We start from the raw sequence: 21,402 nt of genomic DNA, 5'->3' as shown, positions 1-21,402 counted from the left end.
CATCGATCTAGATATTCTTTGGTTTTCTGTTCTTTTTTTTGTCAATCTTTGTGTCGGTGGCATGAGGTGCACGTGTATGTTTTCTCTTTGGCTCTTTCTCTTGTTTACAGTATGTGACTGTAAGGAAGATGTAGTGGTTGTGAAATTGGTATTGACAACCCGTGAAGCAATGATTTGACCACGTTGCCCAAGCTTTGGTTGGCCTGGTAACGTCTATGCTCTTGCTTCACATTGTTCTCAAGGTTTATTTATTTGTTTATATAATATCTTGATATATCAGCCACCCTGTTATGAATGTGATCTTGCATGTTTGGTGAAGCCAGGTTGAAATATTCGTCCAATTTGGTTCATATAAAAACAGTAAGCTACTACCAATGGAAAACTGACTTTCAGTTAATGAGATTCATACCCTAATCATAAATACTTATTAGAAATTCTAAAATAGCTTGATGCATTCGCTTCTAATGGCACAGCTTAGTTCTGCGTGGATAATGAATGTTATACCAAAATGAAGCACAGTCGACACATGAGTGATATCTTTTTGTTTTCATTTAGTTATTAGAGCCAGACCATTTAAATAATTGCAAATTAATTCATTTCCTTGCATTCTCTCTGTAAAAAAGGGTGACAGTCACTTATATAATGAAGTTGTGTTCAGTGCTGGGGCTGTGAGGCGTTTTATTGTTTTAGTCTATATTTTTAGGCATCTACTGTTTTCTGCCTTCATGTCTGTCCAATGATGGAAAATAGGGAATTTTAAGAGGCCTGTCAACTGTAAATAAATTAAGGGCGATCCCTAATAAAAGACGTTACTTTTGACTCTCTATAGATTTACAATAACATTGTTTCTGGTTTCTATGAAGTTGCTGTTTGTCTAAGTCTTCTCATGATAATAAGGTTTGGCTGAGAGCCGTCACCCAAAAATTAAATGTACAGTTCACCTACAAATGAAAGTTCTTTCATCTACTGACCATCTTGTCTTTTCAAACCTGTTTGGCTATCTTTATGCTGCATAACACAAAAGAAGATATTTTGAAGAATGTTGCCTATTGACTTCCGTTATATGGACAGGAAACCACTGAGACATTTCTCAAAATATCTTCTTTTGTGTTACACAACAAGTCATTTACAGGTGCTGATCATTTTTAAATAACATTTGAAATGTTGAAATTGTATTAACCTTTATGTATTTCCCCCCTTTGACAAACATGGTCACTATGCTATCCTTGCTGTTTGTAAAAATGCAAACACAAACATCTCCTTTTGTGTTCCAGTAAATGTAATAATGACAGAATTTTTTTTTGGTTGAATGATTCCATTCCTATATTTCGTTCATATTTATAAAGCAAAATGTAGAGCGTTGGTGTAGACGTGTGAGAGGTGTGGAGATCTCTCACAGACATACATGCCCACACACTCAGGCCCAACCTAAAACAGCCCAGTTCTACTCCATTAACCAGTGTCACTTCCCATTTCTGGGCTCTTGCTCCCCCGTTCCATATTCCATTATCTTACTCACACGGTCTGGCTTCCTTCCCCTTATGGGGAAATCGATAGCCACACTAAATAGATTTCACAATCAATTTTTCTATCATCGTTCCACAAAACTGCTTCCTGGCTTTGGAAATAGGAACGCTTTAAAGAAAAGAAAAGGAAAAAGAGCAACAAAATGTTTAAAGTGCTGAATTTGGTGTTGGTCTGCTATCAAAAGGTTGAAGAATGTTTGGGTAAGGGTTTATTCTTTAGTGTATGCAGTAAAGACTCTCCAGACTTGGATAGATGCAAGTTCTCAAGCAACTTCTGAGAAACACCAACTTTACTTTACCTGGAGTTTGCTTAAAACCCAACACCAACAAATGATTATTTGGCACCCAACCAAATGCAGCCCTGGACCTATAAGCTCATTTAGGTTTTTATCATCAACACATTTTAATTGGACCATTTCTTGTTATTGTCTTACTTTTCAGATTAGATTTTTTGGGGTCTGTATATACGTACTGTGTGAGTTCCCCCTGTTAATGTGATAGAACTGCTATTCTTATTAACCGAGCAAGTAATAGACCACATGTCACATAATATCAGTTTGCTCAACATACCATTCAATGGTGAATTATGTATTTTTGGCTAAAACTGACCGTCTGTTCTCAAGCTTGATGCCTTATGTACCACAGGGGACTGCGAGGACTGATGATGATGATGATTCTCAAGCTTAAGGTCATCTCATTCAGCTTGAATTTCTATCTTCTGTTGATCAGACTATTTAGTCAATAATTCCTTTTATTCAGTTATTTAAGAAATATGTTTTTTTATGCACCAGACTAGAGCTATAGCAGCAGCTGTAAGTTACAGGGAGCTTGCTGTGCATTGGTTTTAATGTTCCTTTGATCTTGCACTGTAAAAATGTTTTCATTTTTCCTCCATTAAACATCAGGGTTATGGTTCAGTGGTGCATTGAGCCTTGTGCTTTGGCATTTCCATCCTTAATAGGCTGGAATGGATCCACTTGAGTGTAAAGGTTGGCTTTAAAAGTTTTGAAATGGATTCCAGCCACTTTCCATATTTCTTCACATAACTATAATGTGCAATTACAGTCATCTGCGATTATGTATGATGGTTCCAAAAAGCATTTTACTATTGTTACCTCTAAACCACAGACCTCTGCCAAACATGTCATTTTACATTTTTAGGCATCAGTCAAGTTCTTGTTTTGAGACACAGCAGCGATCATGAGTTACTGTACAAAAGGCCACTGGTGGAGGAAAAGTGGATGAATGTGATACTCTTCCTGTCAACAGCAGAGCTTTCAAGCCTGAGGCTCTTCTCTCAACACATTTAGGATGCCAAGGGCTGTTTTGCAACTCTACAGAAACTCCTTGCTATGGTAATTATGCTTAAAAAAAAATGAATGAATACTTTATGTATTTTTACCTTTTAGGCAGTATTTTGTTATAATGGCCCTTATGTACCAATGGCATAACAAATCCATGAAATAACAGTAATGCAAGTGAAAGATTTTGATTAGGAATGAGCTTGAATTATTGTTAGGTGATGTAAAGGCAACATCCAATGTTAAAGGTTCAGTAAGCTGTTGATGTTTGAAATCGACATCTAAACAAACACACTCCTGCTTTTATTGCTCCGCCCTTCTTGGTCATGAAACTATATAGCGTGGCTGTCCTTCCAAAACATTTCATGTCCAAATTCACTGTTTTTCAGAAAATGAAAAAACCCACTGTACTTTTAAATGATTAAATACTGTGTTGTCAACGTTGAGCAGCACTGATACTTTTTATTAGTTAGATATTTGCAAAACCCAGTGACAAACAAAAAGGGTGACTAATATGAATTATTTATGGCAAAAAAAAAAATCACAAAATAAGGAGATGTAAGGTTTCAAAAGGACAGCAGCGATAGGTTGTACTGCATTAACATGTTTTAAAATAATCAAATTATGTCTTGCGTCCCCGTTGCTCTTAAAATGCCTAGCCGGAGTAACTTTTACTCACATTTGGTACATGGTGAGTGTTAAATCTCAGACAGACTTTGATTTATAATACCCCCATACAATCGACCAAACCTTGACATCAGTCCAAAATGTTTAATTATAGCTCAAAATAGAATTTAACACACAGTCATCTAAATTATTTCAGAAAGTGGTATGTTGAATAGGAAATTCAGATTGATTTATGTACAGCTTTGGGGAGGGAAACGACCAATGATCAACAAAAGAAATCAAACCAGAGGAAATCAATCATTTTGAGTGGACAAGACGGTCAAGTTCAAGAGAGAGTCACTGAAACAAGAGGGCACAGCAATCACAAACTCACAAAAAAATGAAGTCAAACAAAGTTACTATAAAATGACAGACTGTAAAAAATGGATTTCCCCATTTTCGAGAATGTAGGCTAACAGTTTACAATCCCCAGTGCTGTTGACTTTCCTTCCCTGGATAAAAGAGGAGCCCGTCTGTAACCTCTCTCATGAATTATTTCTCTCATTAATGTAGTTCTCCAGCGGTCACAGCAGTGTTCCCTTATACTGTGCATCGAATAGTCACCTGACAAACTATTTAAGAAAAAGTTCATTTGTCTCCTTTTACACAAGAAGAGTTGGCACTATCTTTCCTTGAAGCATCTTCCATTAGCGCTCTGACAGGACTCGTTTCATCAGTACCGAGAAAGATGGAATCTCTGCCGTGCTCGCTTTGTATAAAACATTGTGTGGATATAGAAGCAAATGTCTTCTCTCTTACCAAATGTTTGGCTTTTTTGTTGAAAGGGCTGAAGTCTAGTGCCAGTGAGCCACAGAGCATCACAGGAGTTTCACACACACTTTCTCCATGAACCTTCTCTTCAACACATATGTCTGGGCTGTAAGTCCATCAGCGCTGAAACGTGTTCGCCTGGGGTTGTTTTTAAGCAAGGGTCTGGGATGTTTCAGAGGGTCGAGTTTACGGACCCTGTCGGATGCAAAGATTAGTCCATTTCTAGGGAACAAAGATACTTTGTGCACTAAAACACATTCCCTTTGCTCTGGGATGGTTGTTACTTTGGAGTGGTCTCTGGGGGCTCCTTCTACAAAGCACAATTCAACACATTGTTAAAGAGAAAGCACATATGACATTAGTTATAGTACATTTAAGACAACTCTCTTTAAATCAGCACTTTTTATAATGCTTGCTTGGAGATCGCCTCCCAGTTTAGTTTTTCACCAAAAAAGATAAATAGTCAAATACGGCCTGTAGAATGTTCCTCAGAAGACTCGGACTTGAGTTCAGTGTTAAGAGGCTTGAATAATGATTGTTGCTTTGTCCGTCCTTTGTTCTCCTACATCGAGTCTCTTTCTCAGTATTAAAAATATAAAAGTGCTTCTTATCTTTCTACAACCGTTCAGTCTGTTGTGACCAACAAAAATCGAGAGTTTGCATATAAACAGACTATGGGCTATGTTATTTATGATTGGCAGCACAGCTTTTATGTCCTTGGTTGATATATTGTATGTGAATACATAAACAAAAGCTTTTAATATACATATATGTTTTGTAACTTTTTCAATATAAAATAAATACAAATCTTTTTTCCACGTGTTTTTACACTAGACTTGAAACTGGGTTGCTTTTTATGTTAAGGAGATCTGCCATGTAAATTATTGTAGTTTTTGTGTCAGATGATCAGTAGTTTTGACTGTCAAGAGCGGTAAAGTAAGAAGCTTTGCGAAGCTTGTACTCAAAAGAATTTTTGTCCATAGTTCTTGAATGCTTTACTCTGCTCAGCATGCCTCATTTGTTAGCCCCTGGGCATCTTGTCCCAGCAAAGTATTTCTGAGGTCTTTTCCTCTGCCGTCTGATAGGGATTTATCTGGGTTCTGCTGATTCGGGTCTTTTGCCGGTATTTGAGGAACCATGAAAGGTTTTGCCTCCTTAATTAGAATAGTGGTGTGAGGTTTCTCAAGCTCAGACATGTGGTCTCTCCAAAGGAATGAAGCACCCCCATGACATGCTCTTGCTGCCAGTAAAAGGAGCAGAACTGACACAGCCAGTAGGACTGCAGGGGTCAGGTCTGGTAAAGGATCTGTCATGGTCACCTCCTTGGTTGTTAGATGAACACACGAGGTGTTATTTGACTCGATATGAAGACAGACTTTGTACTGAGTTCCCGGTTGGAGACGGGTTAGGTTGAATCTTCTGGTGCCAGCTAGAATTCGAGTACTGTGTCTGTGATACCCTTCCAGACTTCCATTGGCCACCCAAGAGAGATGGGCAGTGGGGACGTTACGACTTGCTTGCCAGGTCAGTATAGCGTACCTTTCCTTGACATCCTGCACTTCAAAGCTCTCTTCTGTTTTTTGAGTACTTGCATGAACCATTCCACTTCCCTCTAACTGTAGATTCAAGCTCCTAGTATCGGCTCCTACTAGGTTATGTGCAACACAAGTATAGAGACCAGTCTGTTCATTGGTGACTCCAAAAATCTCCAACGTGCCCTCTTTTAGAACCCGATAACGACCGTAGCTGCTGGATGGAGTCAATCTCACGCCCTGGGGTATGACCCAGTAGATGCTTGGCTCTGGCTCCGCTAGTGCTCGGCAATGCAAGGCTACATTCTCTCCATGTTTGACTTCAATGTAAGAGGGGAATGTGCTTGGGGCAATCAAGGGCAGGCAGCTGTCTGCCATTTCTCTGAATGAGACTTCTTTAACTCTCCGGGCTTTGAGCTCAGGAGGCTCTGAGCAGAAAGTGGATTGAGGCTCAATGAAACGGACTGGCTTGTCATTGTCAGCTCCCACCCAGCGGATCAGGCAGTCACAGCGAATGGGATTGCTGTGCAGGCTGATTTCTTGAAGGCTGGGCAACGACCTTATCGTCTGATGATGCAGGGCACTCAGGGCATTACTGTTCAGCATTAGGCTTTCCATGCTTGACAATTTTTGGAAGGCCTGAGGGTGGATATATGAGAGCCGAGGATTGTTTGTGATCTCCAGCTTGGTCAGTTCGGGGAGGTTTTCCATCGCTGAGTGCTCGATAGAAATAAGCTCCTCCATGTTATTTAAGCCAAGTTCCTTCAGGTGAAGCATGTTTCTGAAATCTCCTTTTTGGACTAGCTGAATGGGGTTTTTGTTCAAATCAAGGAACTTTAGACCCGGTAGTTTCTGCAGTGCTTCTTTTGGAACCCTTAATAGGTGGTTATCATAAAAGCTGATGCTCTCCAGATTTTGAAGGCCTTCAAGTGCTCTCTCCGAGATCTCACGTAAACCCATGCCTGCCAGGACCAGGCTGCGCAAAGAGCCTAGTGGTTTAAAATTGAGGTCCTGGATTGTGTCTACAGGGTTTCCGCCAATCATGAGTACTTCTAGTTGTGGCAAAGCATGGAACCAGCGTCTGTCAATTAAAACCAGGCGATTAGAGTTGAGATGAAGCCTTAGAAGTTTATCCAGGCCTTTGAAGGCCCCAGGGGAAATGCTTCTTAGCCAGTTGTGATTGAGGTACAACTCCTGCAGGCTCGGGAGACCAAAGAATGCTGCTTCGGGGAGGTGCCGCAGCTGGTTTTCTTCCATATGTAGGCTAAGAAGAGCTGGCAGGTCAGTTATCCTCAGGTTTCGGGTACTGGTAAAGCTGTTATGGGAAAGATCCAACTCTGTCAGATTGACAAGGCCCTGGAGTTCTGTCTGGTCCACAGAACTGATGAGGTTACTTTGCAGCCGGAGGGTTTGTGTCTCTGAAGGGAGGGAAGTGGGCAGCTGGATAAGTAGCAGGTCATTGCAGTCAACTGTAGGAGCCTCTCTATACACAGACTGGGGAGAGTACCAGGGCTTGATTTGGCAGACGCACTGGAGGGGGCAGGGCACTCTCCAGGGCATGGATTGAATAACCAAGGAGCTTGCAACTCCAAGCATGAGATGAGTGTGCAGAAGAACCATTGTAATCTGTCCCATTTTCATAATTATACTGATTTGCTGCAGATTCACTGTGAGCTTGACAATTCTGTTTGTGTTCTTATTCCCGTCTCTTACAAGTTATGTGATAGGAGAGCCGAGGGCTTGCTAGAGTTGTGCAAAATAAATTGTGTTAAAGACTAAGTGAGCTCAGTCTGTTCATCACCAGCCTTGTGAAGTAGTCATACAAGTGTTTTAAAATCCTCCTTTGGTCACCTATACAGTGTGGCAGTTTTTCAGTTGTCTTTAATTCAGTCCAGTCTCACTTCATTGATCTTATATCCTTGCACAGTTGAGTAGGTTTTAGGATCCGTTCAGAGGCACACCTGGAAAGACAAAAATAGGATACTTAGTCAAAAGGCTGTGTAAGCTATTATCACACAGAAATTGCATAATGAGATTCTATACCTTCATATTTCATAAATAAAAATGTTCTAAAATTTCCTCCGTTAGTTTTAGATTTTAAGCATAGTTTATACTGTAAGTATGAAATTGGTTGCTATTTTGTCATTGTTTTAAAATTGTGATTGCAAAGGCCACGCAACACCTCAAATTAAATGTGGAATATTTGCACTAGTATCAAATCACTTTGCCAAGTGTCTATATTTCTCTCTAAAGAGCCCCTCTCAATTAGTTCTGTGACATTGCTGCTGAATATCAATGCACGTCTTGGAGCTGCTAGGAGATGACTCTGTGAAAATACGATAGAAACGCAGGCGGAAATTTAGTGAGCCTAGTTCATGGCTTAGGATTTAGCTCTGCAAATAACCAAGGCCCTAGTATTACTCATATGTTGGAGGTTTGTAAGTAATCGGAAAAATATTACATGTTTTTGGCAAAATTCGCAAGGCACGGACTCAGAAGCGACATAAAAATGCATTAAGGGAGCAAAGCCCGACAGCGGTCTAACCTACTTTGTTTAAACTTTGTGACATGGTAAGTAGAGGAAATGTTTCAACTGTCTACTTAGGATTTACAGAACAGTTTCTCTACTTGAAAAACCTTTTTAAATTATCCAAACGTTGTACCACTCATAACAGCTTGGAAGGTGTTTGCAACATTGAATGAATGGGAAGTTCGTGATTGTATTGTACAGTATTGACAGTATTCTTTTTATAACACTCCTGTAGGTTCTTATCATCATATTCTTTAATATTACCATATACCAAAAGTTGAAAATGCATTGACTGAAGTGGAATTATTTAGTAAAACCTTCATCAGAGGAATTACACAATACAATAAAATATCATATTTCAGTCTTTATTTAGACACTTCGACTGCATGCCAGAATGGCAGAGGTGCTTTACTAGTTCTGATTATACTATCCACACTTCTCCTCCCTTTGCTAAAGCTTTGCCACAGTGATCCATCCTTCGCCTGAATGCCCAATTAGTCCTAATGTTCTCCCTGTCTTTCTTCTCCCGTTCCCCAGGGATCCACCTGCCGGTTCTAAGACTATTTGTGCTTCCTCTTCCCTTTCTCAGATATGCACACTAGCGCAGAGGGATAGGTGAACAATCCATAGCTATCAACAAGCCCATGTGAGTACAGCCCCGAGCTCTCCCCCGCCAGCCATCAGCATGTGCACTTCACCTTCGCCTCATTTACAATGTGTCAGCTTCTCAGGCAGAAACCTGGCCCTCATGATGCACCCTGTTACCCTGGACCAGGTGGTCCTGGGACACGTTACAACCCCGCTGATCCCCCGTCTGGGTCGTAATGAGTTGTGAAGGGGGTTTGAATATCCCTGATGTGAGGCGAATGGAGATGTTTGGATGTGGGTGTCTTCCCCTGCATCCTGAATGTGGTTGTAGAAAGTTAAAAAGTGTTGAAAGGTCACTTCTGTATGATGCGTTTTGAACGAAAATTGCTAATGTAGGTATTGCTAGTCAGCTAGTTCAGCACTGAACAGTAAAACCACTTGTGGTTTCCAACAATGGTGCCATTCAGCAGGTGGTCCGTCTTGCAGTTAGCATCTACTCATAACTCTTGTAATGCCATTATAAAACATACTTTACAAAACTATGTTTCCTGAAGCTACTACTATTGTAAACAATCCTTCCACAGTCTGTTCTTTAGGTTTACCAGTCAGACATCTTTAATTCAGCTCTGCACAAATCAAATCAAATCTGACAGATGCTTCAATGCGGCTCTGAAAGCATTCAGTTAATAATAGTCTTCTTTTGTTGACCTTAACAATGGACCCTGCAAGCTACTATTATCTCCCTTTCGCAACAAAGAATATAATGGAAAGACATGCTTAAAGACTTCAGCGTGACTGTGATTTGACACACAAAACATGCAATCGCACTCTCACTGCCCGACAAAGACAATTGCATCCCTCTGTACTGTAAGCCTGTCAGGTAGAACCAAAACACTGTTACGTTTAATCACAATTTATCCTTATGATTTGCTTTGCAGATTGCAGGGATAAGCAGAATTTGTCGCCGTCAGTTTCCCTACAGCCTGATGTTCATTCACGTCACGACTGCTGCTCAGAGAGTACAAGGCAAGCCACCTCTGGCTGCATGCTGATGCCTGGATCTCTATGCAAAAGCTCCCTCTGTCCTCTCCAACAACTCATTTCACAGCTTAACAGTGAGTGGAGAAGAAAACAGGTCTGTTTGCTCTGACAGTAATGCAGGTTTGCCAGACCCTGTGAATAATTCTTTGTGGCTGCACACACCTGGAAGTGATTGGCCAGTCCTCAAGGGTGGGTTTGCACATTACATTAATGTCTGTTTTAGGTCAGACTATATTATATTTGTTTATGCCGAGCCAAATAATAGCTTTACATCTGCTATTTAATTCCACTGGTTCTGTATGATGTTTTGGCATTTCTCAGGACTTAATCTACGTCACAATCACGAAATATTAAGCCTAACATTTCTTACTTCAGGTCATGAAATAAAAAGAAGTCAATGTAATAATCTCAAACAATTCTAAATCCATTTGCAAGTTGGGTTTGAAATGGAAAGATCTCAATGGTCCTCTTTTACAGTACATGGATTAATAGTTTCCTTTCTTATATTTTATATTGCATATAATTATAATGTGCATATATTACGCTGTAAAAATATTAAGGCCTTAACTAAAAATTGTGTTGTTGTTACATTTAAAATTTTCTGCAACTGCAAATGATCATTTATTTCTTATAGCAACAGACTGTTGGTTAAGTTTATAAAATGTGAACTAGGCGAATTTAAAAATTTGAAGAATGTGCATCATATGCATACATATAATAATATTTATATACTGTATAAATATAATGCACATTACATATTTTTAATAAATCATAAATATAACCACAATATTTATAATTATTTATAAAAAAGTATATGCAAATAATTTGCATATTTATTGTTCAACTTATATATTCAACGTTAAAACTTTAGTTCAATCAAATGGGCTTTAACTTGAATTTAAATGATATTAAACTGACATTAAAAATCTACTTGCAGATTTTTTTTCAAAAGTCAAGTTAAAAAAAAAAAGGTTTTTATTGTACATTCGATGTTATATCAAACTGCAGTTGGGTTGTTTTGGTTAAGTAATAGTAACTGAAAAGTACATCTAATTAACACAATAAAAACATGATAGCATAATTAAAACATCACTTGAACATTTTTCAAAAATGTGTTATCTGTTTTTGCAAACAAACATCTCATATTTTAGTATATATATATGTGTGTGCGTGTGTCTCTAACATTAGAATTCAACGGCTGAAGTAAACCACCCGTCTCTCCTGCTTTCGCCTGTACATTGACCTTGCCAGCTTATTTTCTACCAACCCCAATATCAAGCTCTGACAGGACATCTGACATACCCTGTCATTCTTCTTTCTTAGTTTGATCCCCTCTTACTTCAAGCAGCCCTCCACTTCACTCAAGGTCATTACATACAATGCACTAATAATGTCCAGACAGTGCAAGAGTGCTCAGGCTCCTGCTGTACATTAGCAAAAGCAACTGCCTTTCCTGAATGTGTTTGTGTTTATTTCGGTGCAAGTAATCCTAATGTGTACCAGCGTTCGCAATTGTTGTTTATTTCGGAGGTACTGTATGTGGGCGCACACCCACATAATTTATGCATACGCAAGCTTGATTTATGCCAAAAGTGAGATTCACACCTGGCTTCACTAACCCTTGAGACAAAGACGAAAGCTTTTGAATAATAACTAGGACCTGAAGCCGCAACTGCACGAGTTAATTGAATATTCTGCTTTCTTCAGAAGAGCTTCATATGAAACACAGAGAAGTTGTGTGTGCGTGTGCAAAAGATTCACCTAAGGCCGTGCAACGTTGGACGCTGCCTAGTAAACACCAACTTGGCATCATGGGTGAGGCAGGATAATTCACCAATACTACAAATGCAATCTGTCTGGGTATGTTCATCATCTTATCATTTCATAGGAAATGTCTTTGATGAAATGAAATGAGATTTCTGTTATACCTTAGCTGTTTGTGACAGTTATTCTGTATTCTGCCTTTTTGATGTTTGTCCTGATAAAATGGCTTTCTTGTCTCGGAACACATCTCGAAATAGTCTCGACGTTGTGCACAAATTTGCCAAGATACCAAAATCTGAGATTTCAATAAGAAATTTTTCCAAGACCACTTTTTAGAGCTCTATATCCGCATTCATATTGCAGTTCTTTTCTCGACTGTAATTCAACAATTGTCTTATTTGTGTGTGCTGCATATGTAATTTCAGTAGAAACACCTGAGACAAAGAAAACAGAGAGAACCCTGAGAAAATCTCCCAAACTGTGAAACTGCAACATTTAAGCAATACCATTTTCTTGTGGATGTGCCTGTATCCGAGGAAGCCTGCCTTACCAGGGCTTTGGGTAATTCCTACAGGGGAAGGTGGGGTGAGCACTCTTCTATTATCATGACTTCAAAGGATCTCGGGCTGCTGGCTCGACTTCACAGCCTGAAAGGGTCCTCGCTGCCTTCTTTTTTAAAACCCTCTGATTAGACACATGGCTTGGGATGAGACCTATACTAAAGAGCTCTCCTGCGTTCGAAAAGGAACGCGTGTGAGCTGCAAACACACATAATAGGGTTTCATAAGCCTCTTTGTATAATTATAATGCACTTGATGGAACATGATGGAGTCACTCAGAGCGAGAACGAAAAAATCATCCATTAAAGCTGTGAAGAATTTCACAGATTTGTTAATCTTCCTGTCTGACGTAAATGAAGGCTAAGATCGGTTATCTTTGTAACAATACGGATCTCCTTAATGTTCAGACAGTTTGTGATCAGAGTTTTAATAATCATTTAATGACGTTTATGTTGCAACAGCAAAAAGAGACATTGCATGAAAGATATGAGAAATATGTGCTAGTCTTAAAGTTGCAGTTACAAGAGTTAGCTTTGCAGGGCCGTTTCTAGCTGTTTGGGGGCCCTATGCGAGATACTATTTGGGGGCCCCTATTTTTTCAAACTCTGAGGTAGAGATTCCTAACTTTTTCATATATTCTGTGACGATGCAACAGTCTGTTACATTTTAAGAGGAAAGCAGGCTAGAGTACATTAATAAATGCAACAGATACAGTGTGTAAAAATGTTTAATGTAAACTTTGAGGTGGCATAACATAAAAAAGCTTTAACCCACCATTCCAAAACAGTAAAAAATAAATAACTAAACTTACTTAAATAAATAAGTATATAATGGACCAGCATCCATGTTATTGCACAATCAATAAAAAATAAATAAATAAACTAGTTATGTAGTTATGACAGCCCAGCCCAAAGGTGATTTTGACCTGATTACCCCATGAACACTTACATGCTTTGCAAATGAATGCATAATGAATGCATGCAATACATGCTAATAAAGACAGGTACTTCTAATTCTCCAAAATATAATAAATAAAATATAATAATAAAATATGAGGCTGAACTTGCAGTTTGGGGGCCCCCTGGTGGCTGAGGGGCCCTATGCAGCCGCATTGTCCGCATATAGAAAACGGCTCTGTAGCTTTGTAGGTAATACATTGAAAAGAAAGAAATGTCAAAGAAAGAATGACGACAACTCCGTAAAGGGTTCAAGACACTGTTAACACTGAGATGAGGCCAGAAACTGCTAGCATTTTTCCTATGTGTTTTTTTTCTGCATTGTAGCAATAGTCACTGTCACATATTTAAGTTTTGTTTGTTTGTCTTATGAATTTTACATCTGCAGTGGCTTGTTTCCAAGTGTCTAGCGCCGTGGGCCACTCAGCTGGAGGTCCCTGACAATCCATGGCCCTGTCCATGATCCGTCCTCGATGAAGACAGAAGACTCTCTAAGCTCCAACCTCACATAAAAGATTTTATATTGAAGCGACAGGTAACAAAATTACATTCGGTATCCTGTAGTCACAATGTTCATCAACAAAATCCACAGCTGACCCTAAACATGTATGTCCATCACTTTCCTCTTAAATTGTTTTGGCAAACCTCTGCAGTTTATATTGTATTTGGATGCAAACTTGTACTGTTCTTACTGCAGCGTCACCTCCCCACACACTTTTATCTCAGTCTAGTGTCGTATAGTCTCATTCACCTTCTGAAGAATATTGACCTTTGTAATAATGAGATGAGTGCTGCGGCAGAAGTACACAGCAAGTTGATAGCAGCTCTTCACAGAAGCTGTGGATTTCTGAGCTCTTATTAAAGTAAATGACTGTATGATCTAGCCGACAATTTTGCTTTCGCGCGTGTTTAAATGTATACGTTCTTGTGCTTATAAAAGTTGTGATATTTCTGTCTCTCTCTCTCTCTCTCTCTCTCTGTTGCTACCCTCTGCAGTGCCACCATCATTTATTTCTTGGAAGGAGCTATTGCAGTGCTCGCTGCAGAGTTGCCATGGAGATCTGCCTCTGTTTCTCACAAGGTCAGTGTGAAAGTTGAAGGAGCTCTGCATAACAGGTCTGCTCCTTCAGGCAGCTAACATTAATCGCAAATCACTCAAATCCATGCATGCATGTGGAACATTCCTGTAGAACATGTCATTTTAAAGCATATCTTGCTTTTTTAATGTTTCTAGCTGTCTTTTCTTTTATCTGTACACACATCAAATAAATGAACCATCATTCAAAATCCATTAACTTCGCTCAGATGACAAATTCCATCAGTACCTCGCATAACCCTCTACCTTGCGGAAACATTTTTGCCCAACTACACCATTTGTTAGTCACTGTGCCAATTACAGTATAAGATTTAGACTTTTCAATTCTTGTCATGTCGTGGACTGGAAACAAGTTCAGACTAGACGTTGCTTCCCAACCAGTAATTTCCGTCTTTGAAGATGTGCATGATGTCACGGAGAAGGCAGAACTAGCGTCTGACTTTCACAAACAAGAGTAATGACTACTGAAGCGGTGTTTTGTACTAGCTGTTTTATTGTCGGAATGAATGATTTGCTAGCTTAAAGGGATAGTTGACAGAAAAATGAAAATTCTGTCATCATTTACTCACCCTCCGGTTGTTCCAAACCTGTATAAATTTCTTTGTTCTGCTGAACACAAAAAAAGAACTGTCCCTTTAATGCTAATTCCGGGTTGCTAATCGTTGGCCAGGATTTATCTGTTTTCAATCTGTTGTAGTCGTCCCTTCAAGAAACATCGTAAACGAAGGAGTATTGTTGCTATAAAACATCACAGATGCGGTGTTGCTTGACGTTGCTGTGACGCTTTACTATTACACATTGTACGCCATCAAGTCTTGGGTACCGATGCCCATTTTCATGATTCCATGACACTACAACAAATGTATTGTGCCAAAATGGGGATGAATTTGTGTCTGAACCCAGCATAAGGTCTTCTTTAAAGACCAATGTGGATTTTCTGCTCCATGGCTAAAAATTTATTGATGACGGAGAACCGAAAAGTCAAAATGGCTTTTTTTAGCAGAAGTACCACTAGTATTCAAGCATGAAAGAGGCAGGAATACTGGATGGAGATGCAAAATGACAGCAGGGTTTATCAAACAATTTCTGTCCTCTGCTCTCTCAAACTCCAAGCAGTTTGACTGATGGAGAAATTAAGGAGATTTGGTTTTGCCATAACGGTAAGAAAACAAAGAAATTGCAGTGGACTTAGTAAAGAACTATCAGTCAGATTAGTCAAACATGAGGCACTCAATGAATATCGGTTTCTGGTTGTTGACGCATGGATTTCTAGCTCTTTTAGTTTAAAGATGCAATGTATCGAAGTACTTGCTTCATAGAAAGAGAAGTCTGGCCTTAGGTTTTTCATTAATGGGCAAGTCTTTAAACAACCCTCATGTTTCATCATTTATATTTCAGGAAAGCCCTGCAGTGGTTCCTGAATACCCTGTGCGTGTGTATATCATCATTTTCTTACTTTTCTTAAATGTATTTGCGGATTTCATTATTTTCATTGTTCACAGTGGCTGCTTGGTTTACTGTATATTTTAAATCTGTTTACTGCTGATCACATACAATATTACTGTAAATTCTAAACATTTTTTCAGTAGCATTATTCAGAAATTTGAGTTAACACATAATGGAATTCTGAAGGAACTGGGATGTCTGTAATGATTATTAAGATTTAATTGTCTGCTGTTGGATGTGTCCATCATGAAATTTATTGAAATATGACTCTATGGAGTGGTTTCCTAGACATGGGTTAGATTACGTTAAATTATGACATTTAAGTAGTTTTTACAAACATGCCTCATAAAAACACATTTCTGGTATGCATCTTGAGGACATAACAATGCTATATTGTAAGATATGTCAGTGGAAGCTGTTTTCAGTTTTTACACAGCTCTAACATTTATTTTAGTCTGGGACTGGTTTAAACCCTGTGCGGAAAACCGCCTCTATAAGTATTTGTGAGTTTTCTGTTATTGAATCCAAAACATTTTGCAAAAAGGTCTTAAAGGAACAGTTTACCCAAAAATGAAAATTCTGTCTTCAGTTACGCACTCATAAATTGTTTCAAATCTGTATAAATGTCTTTGTTCTTATGAACACATAAGAAGATATTTTGAAGAATGTAGGAAAGCAAACCGTTCTGGGGCACTTTTGACTACCATTGTAATGTTTATACTATTGTAGTCAATGGTGGCCAAGAACTGTTTGGTTACAAGCATTCTTCCAAATATAGAAACACAATTATACAAAATTATAAACAGACAATATGCTAATAAGAAAAGTCAATAGTAAGAATTGGTCCCCATACTAAAGTGTTACCAGAAATTTAAACAGATTTGGAACAACTCGAGGGTGAGTAAATGATGACAGAATTTTCATTTTTTTGGTGAACTGTCCCTTTAATTTGTAATGAATATGCCCTGGTCAGTGCAACTTAAAAGTAATGTGTTAGCTATACAGTATACAGTATTAAATGAAGGTCAAAGTAAACAAAGAACATGGATGATAAAACATAACAAAATCACAGATAATCTACTGTATTTGGTTGGTTGAAAAGCATTAGGAAATTTGCTCTGCAATTCTTCCGTCTGATTCTCACACAAAAAATACAAAGTATGGCACTAAACGCTTATTGGGCTGCACATCATCATATTGCACGGTATTATACAGTTGTATTATAAATACACATACCTGTGATAATATAATAAAGTTTATTGAAAAACCTTCAAATTATAAAGTACATCTTCAAATTGATCTGACCTACTGAGGGTAAAGAGATCACATACATTTGAACAGGTCATAGCTGTCCTTCATCATTTGTCACTGACTAAAACTATCCATTTTATAACTCCCCAAAGATTGAGAGCGGGATCTAAAGCAACACATCTCCTATTCAGACTCAGTTCCATTCTTCAGTCTTTATCAGTTGCTTTTTGTTCTCTCTAATATAAATGCAGAGCAGTGAAGAATGGCTAATTCCATCCTCAGAATGGAAACATTATGTGGCAGCGCTTTCCCTACAAAAATACTAAGTGGCAGACACAATCCAATGTGCAGCACAATTAGACAGCTCTACTAAATGGTGCCATTACCAAACCTCAACGATTGCTGACACTTTCATTGCTTTGGGTAGATGAGGGAGGGGTCAGTATGGTTTGCTTGCAAGACCATTCATTATGGAGAAGGAAGAAATGGGAGAAAGGGGAGTGGAGCGTTCCAGCTGCCCGCTCGGCTCAAATTAGCTCAAGTGTCCTCTGAAGCTAGCTATGGTGGCGAAGTCATCCAAACTGGTCCCCTGCTGGTGGGGAGGATGACTCATGCTTAGAGTGACCTTCTGTCATACAGCCTTCAATAATATTGACAGAGGCTTGCCTGCGGTCCTTACATTCATCTTCATTAGCACTTGGTTTTAAGCATCAACGTCAGCGGCCGCTCCTGGGAGGCTTACTGCTATCTCTGACTCTGACTGCCCCAGTCGCTTCCATCTTTCATCCTCCTCCTGCCATTCCTTAGCTTAAAGGGAGCTTAATCACACTATCATCTGAGGCAAGTGTGCGTGCAATATGGGTGTCCTTTCCACTTGTGAAAACTAGGACAAAGACCTTTAAAACACTAGTGGGGGGTCTATGAAGATAAAGATGCCATAAACTTGTACGAATGACTTCTGTGAATTCAAAGGGTAATTTTTAAGGTTACCCCAAAATCATCTTTTATTCAGCCTCATGTTGTTCAAAACCTGTCTGTGACACACTTTCTTTATGTTTCTTCTTTGGAACATAAAGAAAGATATTTTGAGAAATGTGTCCATTCAAGTCAATGGGCTCCAATGTTGATTAGTTCCAAACATTCTTCGAAATATCTTCTTTTGTATTCTACTGAAGAAATGAAACCATACAAGTTTGAAATCACATGAGGGTGAGTAAATGATTATATAATGCTACTTTGCATATAGTGGAAGCGGATAGGAGTTGTCAAGCTCCAAAATGCTGAAACAACGAATGTAACATAAACAGTCTAGACAGTTTGTGTGCTATACTTTAAGTATGTCATGTGATAGCTTTCTGTGATGAACAGATCCCTGCTGGAGTTCTCAAATTAAATATCGTAGCATTAGATGCATCGTGTCAAGTTTTACATTTATGATGCTTAGTCACAAGAAATGCAAGAACAAATGAAGTTTAAATAAACCTATCAAAGACAATCCCAAGACAATCATGTTTAGAACAACATGAGCGTGAGTAAATGATGACAAAATTGTCCCTTTGGGGTAAAGTGTTCTCTTAGCATATGTGTTTCAGTGTGCTTGTGATTTATAATAGATGCTTTACCTGTTTTACACACCCTACTACTTTACATGTGTATGTGATTTTTACCGTCTCTTGCGCTCCGTGTGGAATCAGGTGACTACAGTGGTTAGCTGAGCTGTAAAACACATTCTTGTATTCCTGTCAGCTTTAGCAAGGTCAGAACTGTGAAGAGGGGTACGGATAATCTTTGCTTCACACTGGTAGGCTACACTTCCCCTTTGCCCACAATCCCATTCCCACTGCTGTTGTTAGGCCCTGGAGAACTGTTGTACACGCAGGAAATGTGCACACCAAATCAAAAGTGCTGCCTTTTTATGTTTGATCAGAAGTGCACCATTCATCTTCATGTGCACATTCGTACAAGTGCAATAAAAGGGATAGATCACTCAAAAATGAAAATTCTGTCATCATTTAGTTATTTCAAACCTGTATGACCTACTTTCATCTGCAGACCACAAAATGTGATATTTTGAAGAATGTGGCTAACCGAACAATGGCGGTACCCATTCACTTCTATTGTATGGACACAAAACCAATGCAAGTCAATGGATACCGCCATTGTTCAGTACCTATACAGGTTTAGAATGACAAGAGGGTGAGTAAATGATGTCGGAATTTGTATGAATTTATTATATGAATTTATACAATTTCATTTGAATGATTTAGTACAGTGACTGTTATGTTTGAGGGGCTTCAGTATATCTTTTTTCCACATTTTCGTACAATTCACATTGTACAAATGTACACGAATTAGCCACTCCTTATAAAAAAGTTAAGACTTCCTGTAAGATTAGACTGGATTTTCACAATGTTTTAAAAAACCCTTTTTGAAATCAAAATGTAATCCTAATGTTTGATTACGTTTTGTAATGATCTTTTTTGTAGTCCAAATATATAAACTGCATAGGCATAGGTTACATGAAGCTATATTTTTTTGGTTTTATTTTTACTTTTTTAAATGTTGTTTTTAAATAGCTGTTCAGCAGCATCCTCTTATACTGCAATCAAAATGCAACATTGTGATTTTGAAGCCAGCCTTCTATCAAAAAGCTCACATTTCTCTTTCAAACACATTCGCACAAAACCTTCTTTCTTAGCGATGTTTTAATCAATAACAACAACAACAACAGCAGCACTCAAGCGTTTGTTATATTCAAGCTGAGCCGTTTCTGCCTTGTTTCCTCTTGTCTGCTGCTGCATTACATCACCAGAGCTCAAAGTGTTTTTCCCCTGTCTAATATATTAAACTCTGCATCTGCCTTCCTGTCAAATGCAGAATAATATCAACCTGCCAGAGTTTTTTCAATGAGGGTCAACAGTGAATCAGATTAATGAATCTCGGGGTGTTTATTTTTCCTTCATTCAGAGAGAGCATCGTTCGTTCTTTGTTTCACCTACATGTTGTTCTTTTTTGACAGCCGGTTAAACTTGACAGATTCGTTGCTGCAAGGTTTCCCCCTCATCACCACTGATTTTGTATACTGTAAAAAATGATTCTGGAGGGTGTTATATACAACCCATTAAAATCAGTTAGATTTTACTTAACTATATGGATTATATACAGTAAACACTGTGAGTGTTAATTTGACCTTTTTTAACACTGGCGATTTTACTGTGTAGTAGTTAGCAGGCTTAATAAATAAGAATGGATACATTTTACCCGCACTACCTATTTGTTTAGAGTAACATTGGAAACTTAAAAAAAAAAAAAAAAATACACCCCAATATGATTGATCAAAACTACCCATGAAAAAAAGATATAGTACAATTTATAAAAATGAGTACATTCTACCTATTTGTTAAGATTAATAGTTGACAACATTAAAATATTGAGTAACATTTACCCAAAAATATTAGCCCTGGCTGGAACAGTGCGAATGCATCACCTTCAAGGCTCTCCTGTTTTTGCCAAGTGGTTGATATCCTTAGGGCAGTGGTTCTCAAACTTTTTTGTTGTAAGGCCCCCTTTGTGTAGAGTGCATCGCTTTGCGCCCCCCCCAAATAAAGACTTATAATCTTAAATTTAACATTTTTATTTAAACATATAAAACATATTCGGTTATACAATGCTGAAACATCAATTGTGGTGGTCTTATTTTTCTGATGTTTGATTGCATAAAATCTATGATCAATTTCTATATTTCATAAAATGCCACAAAATCTGTGGCCCCCTGGATCCATCTCAGGGCCCCCCAGGGGCCAAGGTCCCCAGTTTGAGAACTACTGCCTTAGGGCAACATCATGTTGACCCTGGGACAACATTTAAATCAACCAATCAGATTTCAGAAATAAGTTTACAGTTTATTTTAAGTTTAATCTTCCAACCAGCATTAGGTGTTTCTAGACCATTGTTTCTCACTCATCATTTCCCTCTGATTTTAGGGATAAGTTATGGTTAGGGTTGGGGTTTGGTGTGGGTTTAGGTTTTACTTATAAAAATGTTGTCCTTAGGTCAACAAAATATGTTGTCCTGAGGACATCAACCACTTGACGAAATCAGGTCGAGCCACCTTCAAGGCGGGAATCAAGGGATCCAAATCATCATCTAACGTTACACTGGTGGAACGCGAAAGTGTCGAGCTACAGGTACGTTTTGTTTAACGTGTTGATATCATTATGCATGTAAATGTTTACTCGTTTAACTGTAATATAGCAAAAGATTTGTGTTGTATCAGCACCTGCCTGACAGGACAGCGCGAGTGAGAGAATGACGTGCTAAAAATAGACAGAGGGTCTGAGGAGAGAAACCGCTGGAATGTTAATATTGTTTTAT

At 38.6% G+C, this 21,402-nt stretch overlaps 1 protein-coding gene across 2 annotated transcripts in view; it reads right to left on the bottom strand.

The window, feature by feature from the left end:
• Positions 1-3,666: 3,666 nt before the first annotated feature.
• lrrn2 (leucine rich repeat neuronal 2) overlaps positions 3,667-21,402 on the bottom strand; it is a 51,800-nt gene continuing 34,064 nt past the window's right edge. For both annotated transcript variants that reach the window (XM_057361406.1, XM_057361405.1), the window contains one exon: positions 3,667-7,757. In XM_057361406.1, the coding sequence (XP_057217389.1) occupies positions 5,269-7,437 (2,169 nt within the window). In that variant the 5' untranslated portion in view covers positions 7,438-7,757 and the 3' untranslated portion in view covers positions 3,667-5,268. The remainder of the gene's footprint in view (positions 7,758-21,402) is intronic.

This window comes from Triplophysa rosa, linkage group LG20, assembly GCF_024868665.1.
Source record: "Triplophysa rosa linkage group LG20, Trosa_1v2, whole genome shotgun sequence".
NCBI classification, from domain to species: domain Eukaryota; kingdom Metazoa; phylum Chordata; class Actinopteri; order Cypriniformes; family Nemacheilidae; genus Triplophysa; species Triplophysa rosa.
This window is presented reverse-complemented; position numbering and strand designations above follow the sequence as displayed.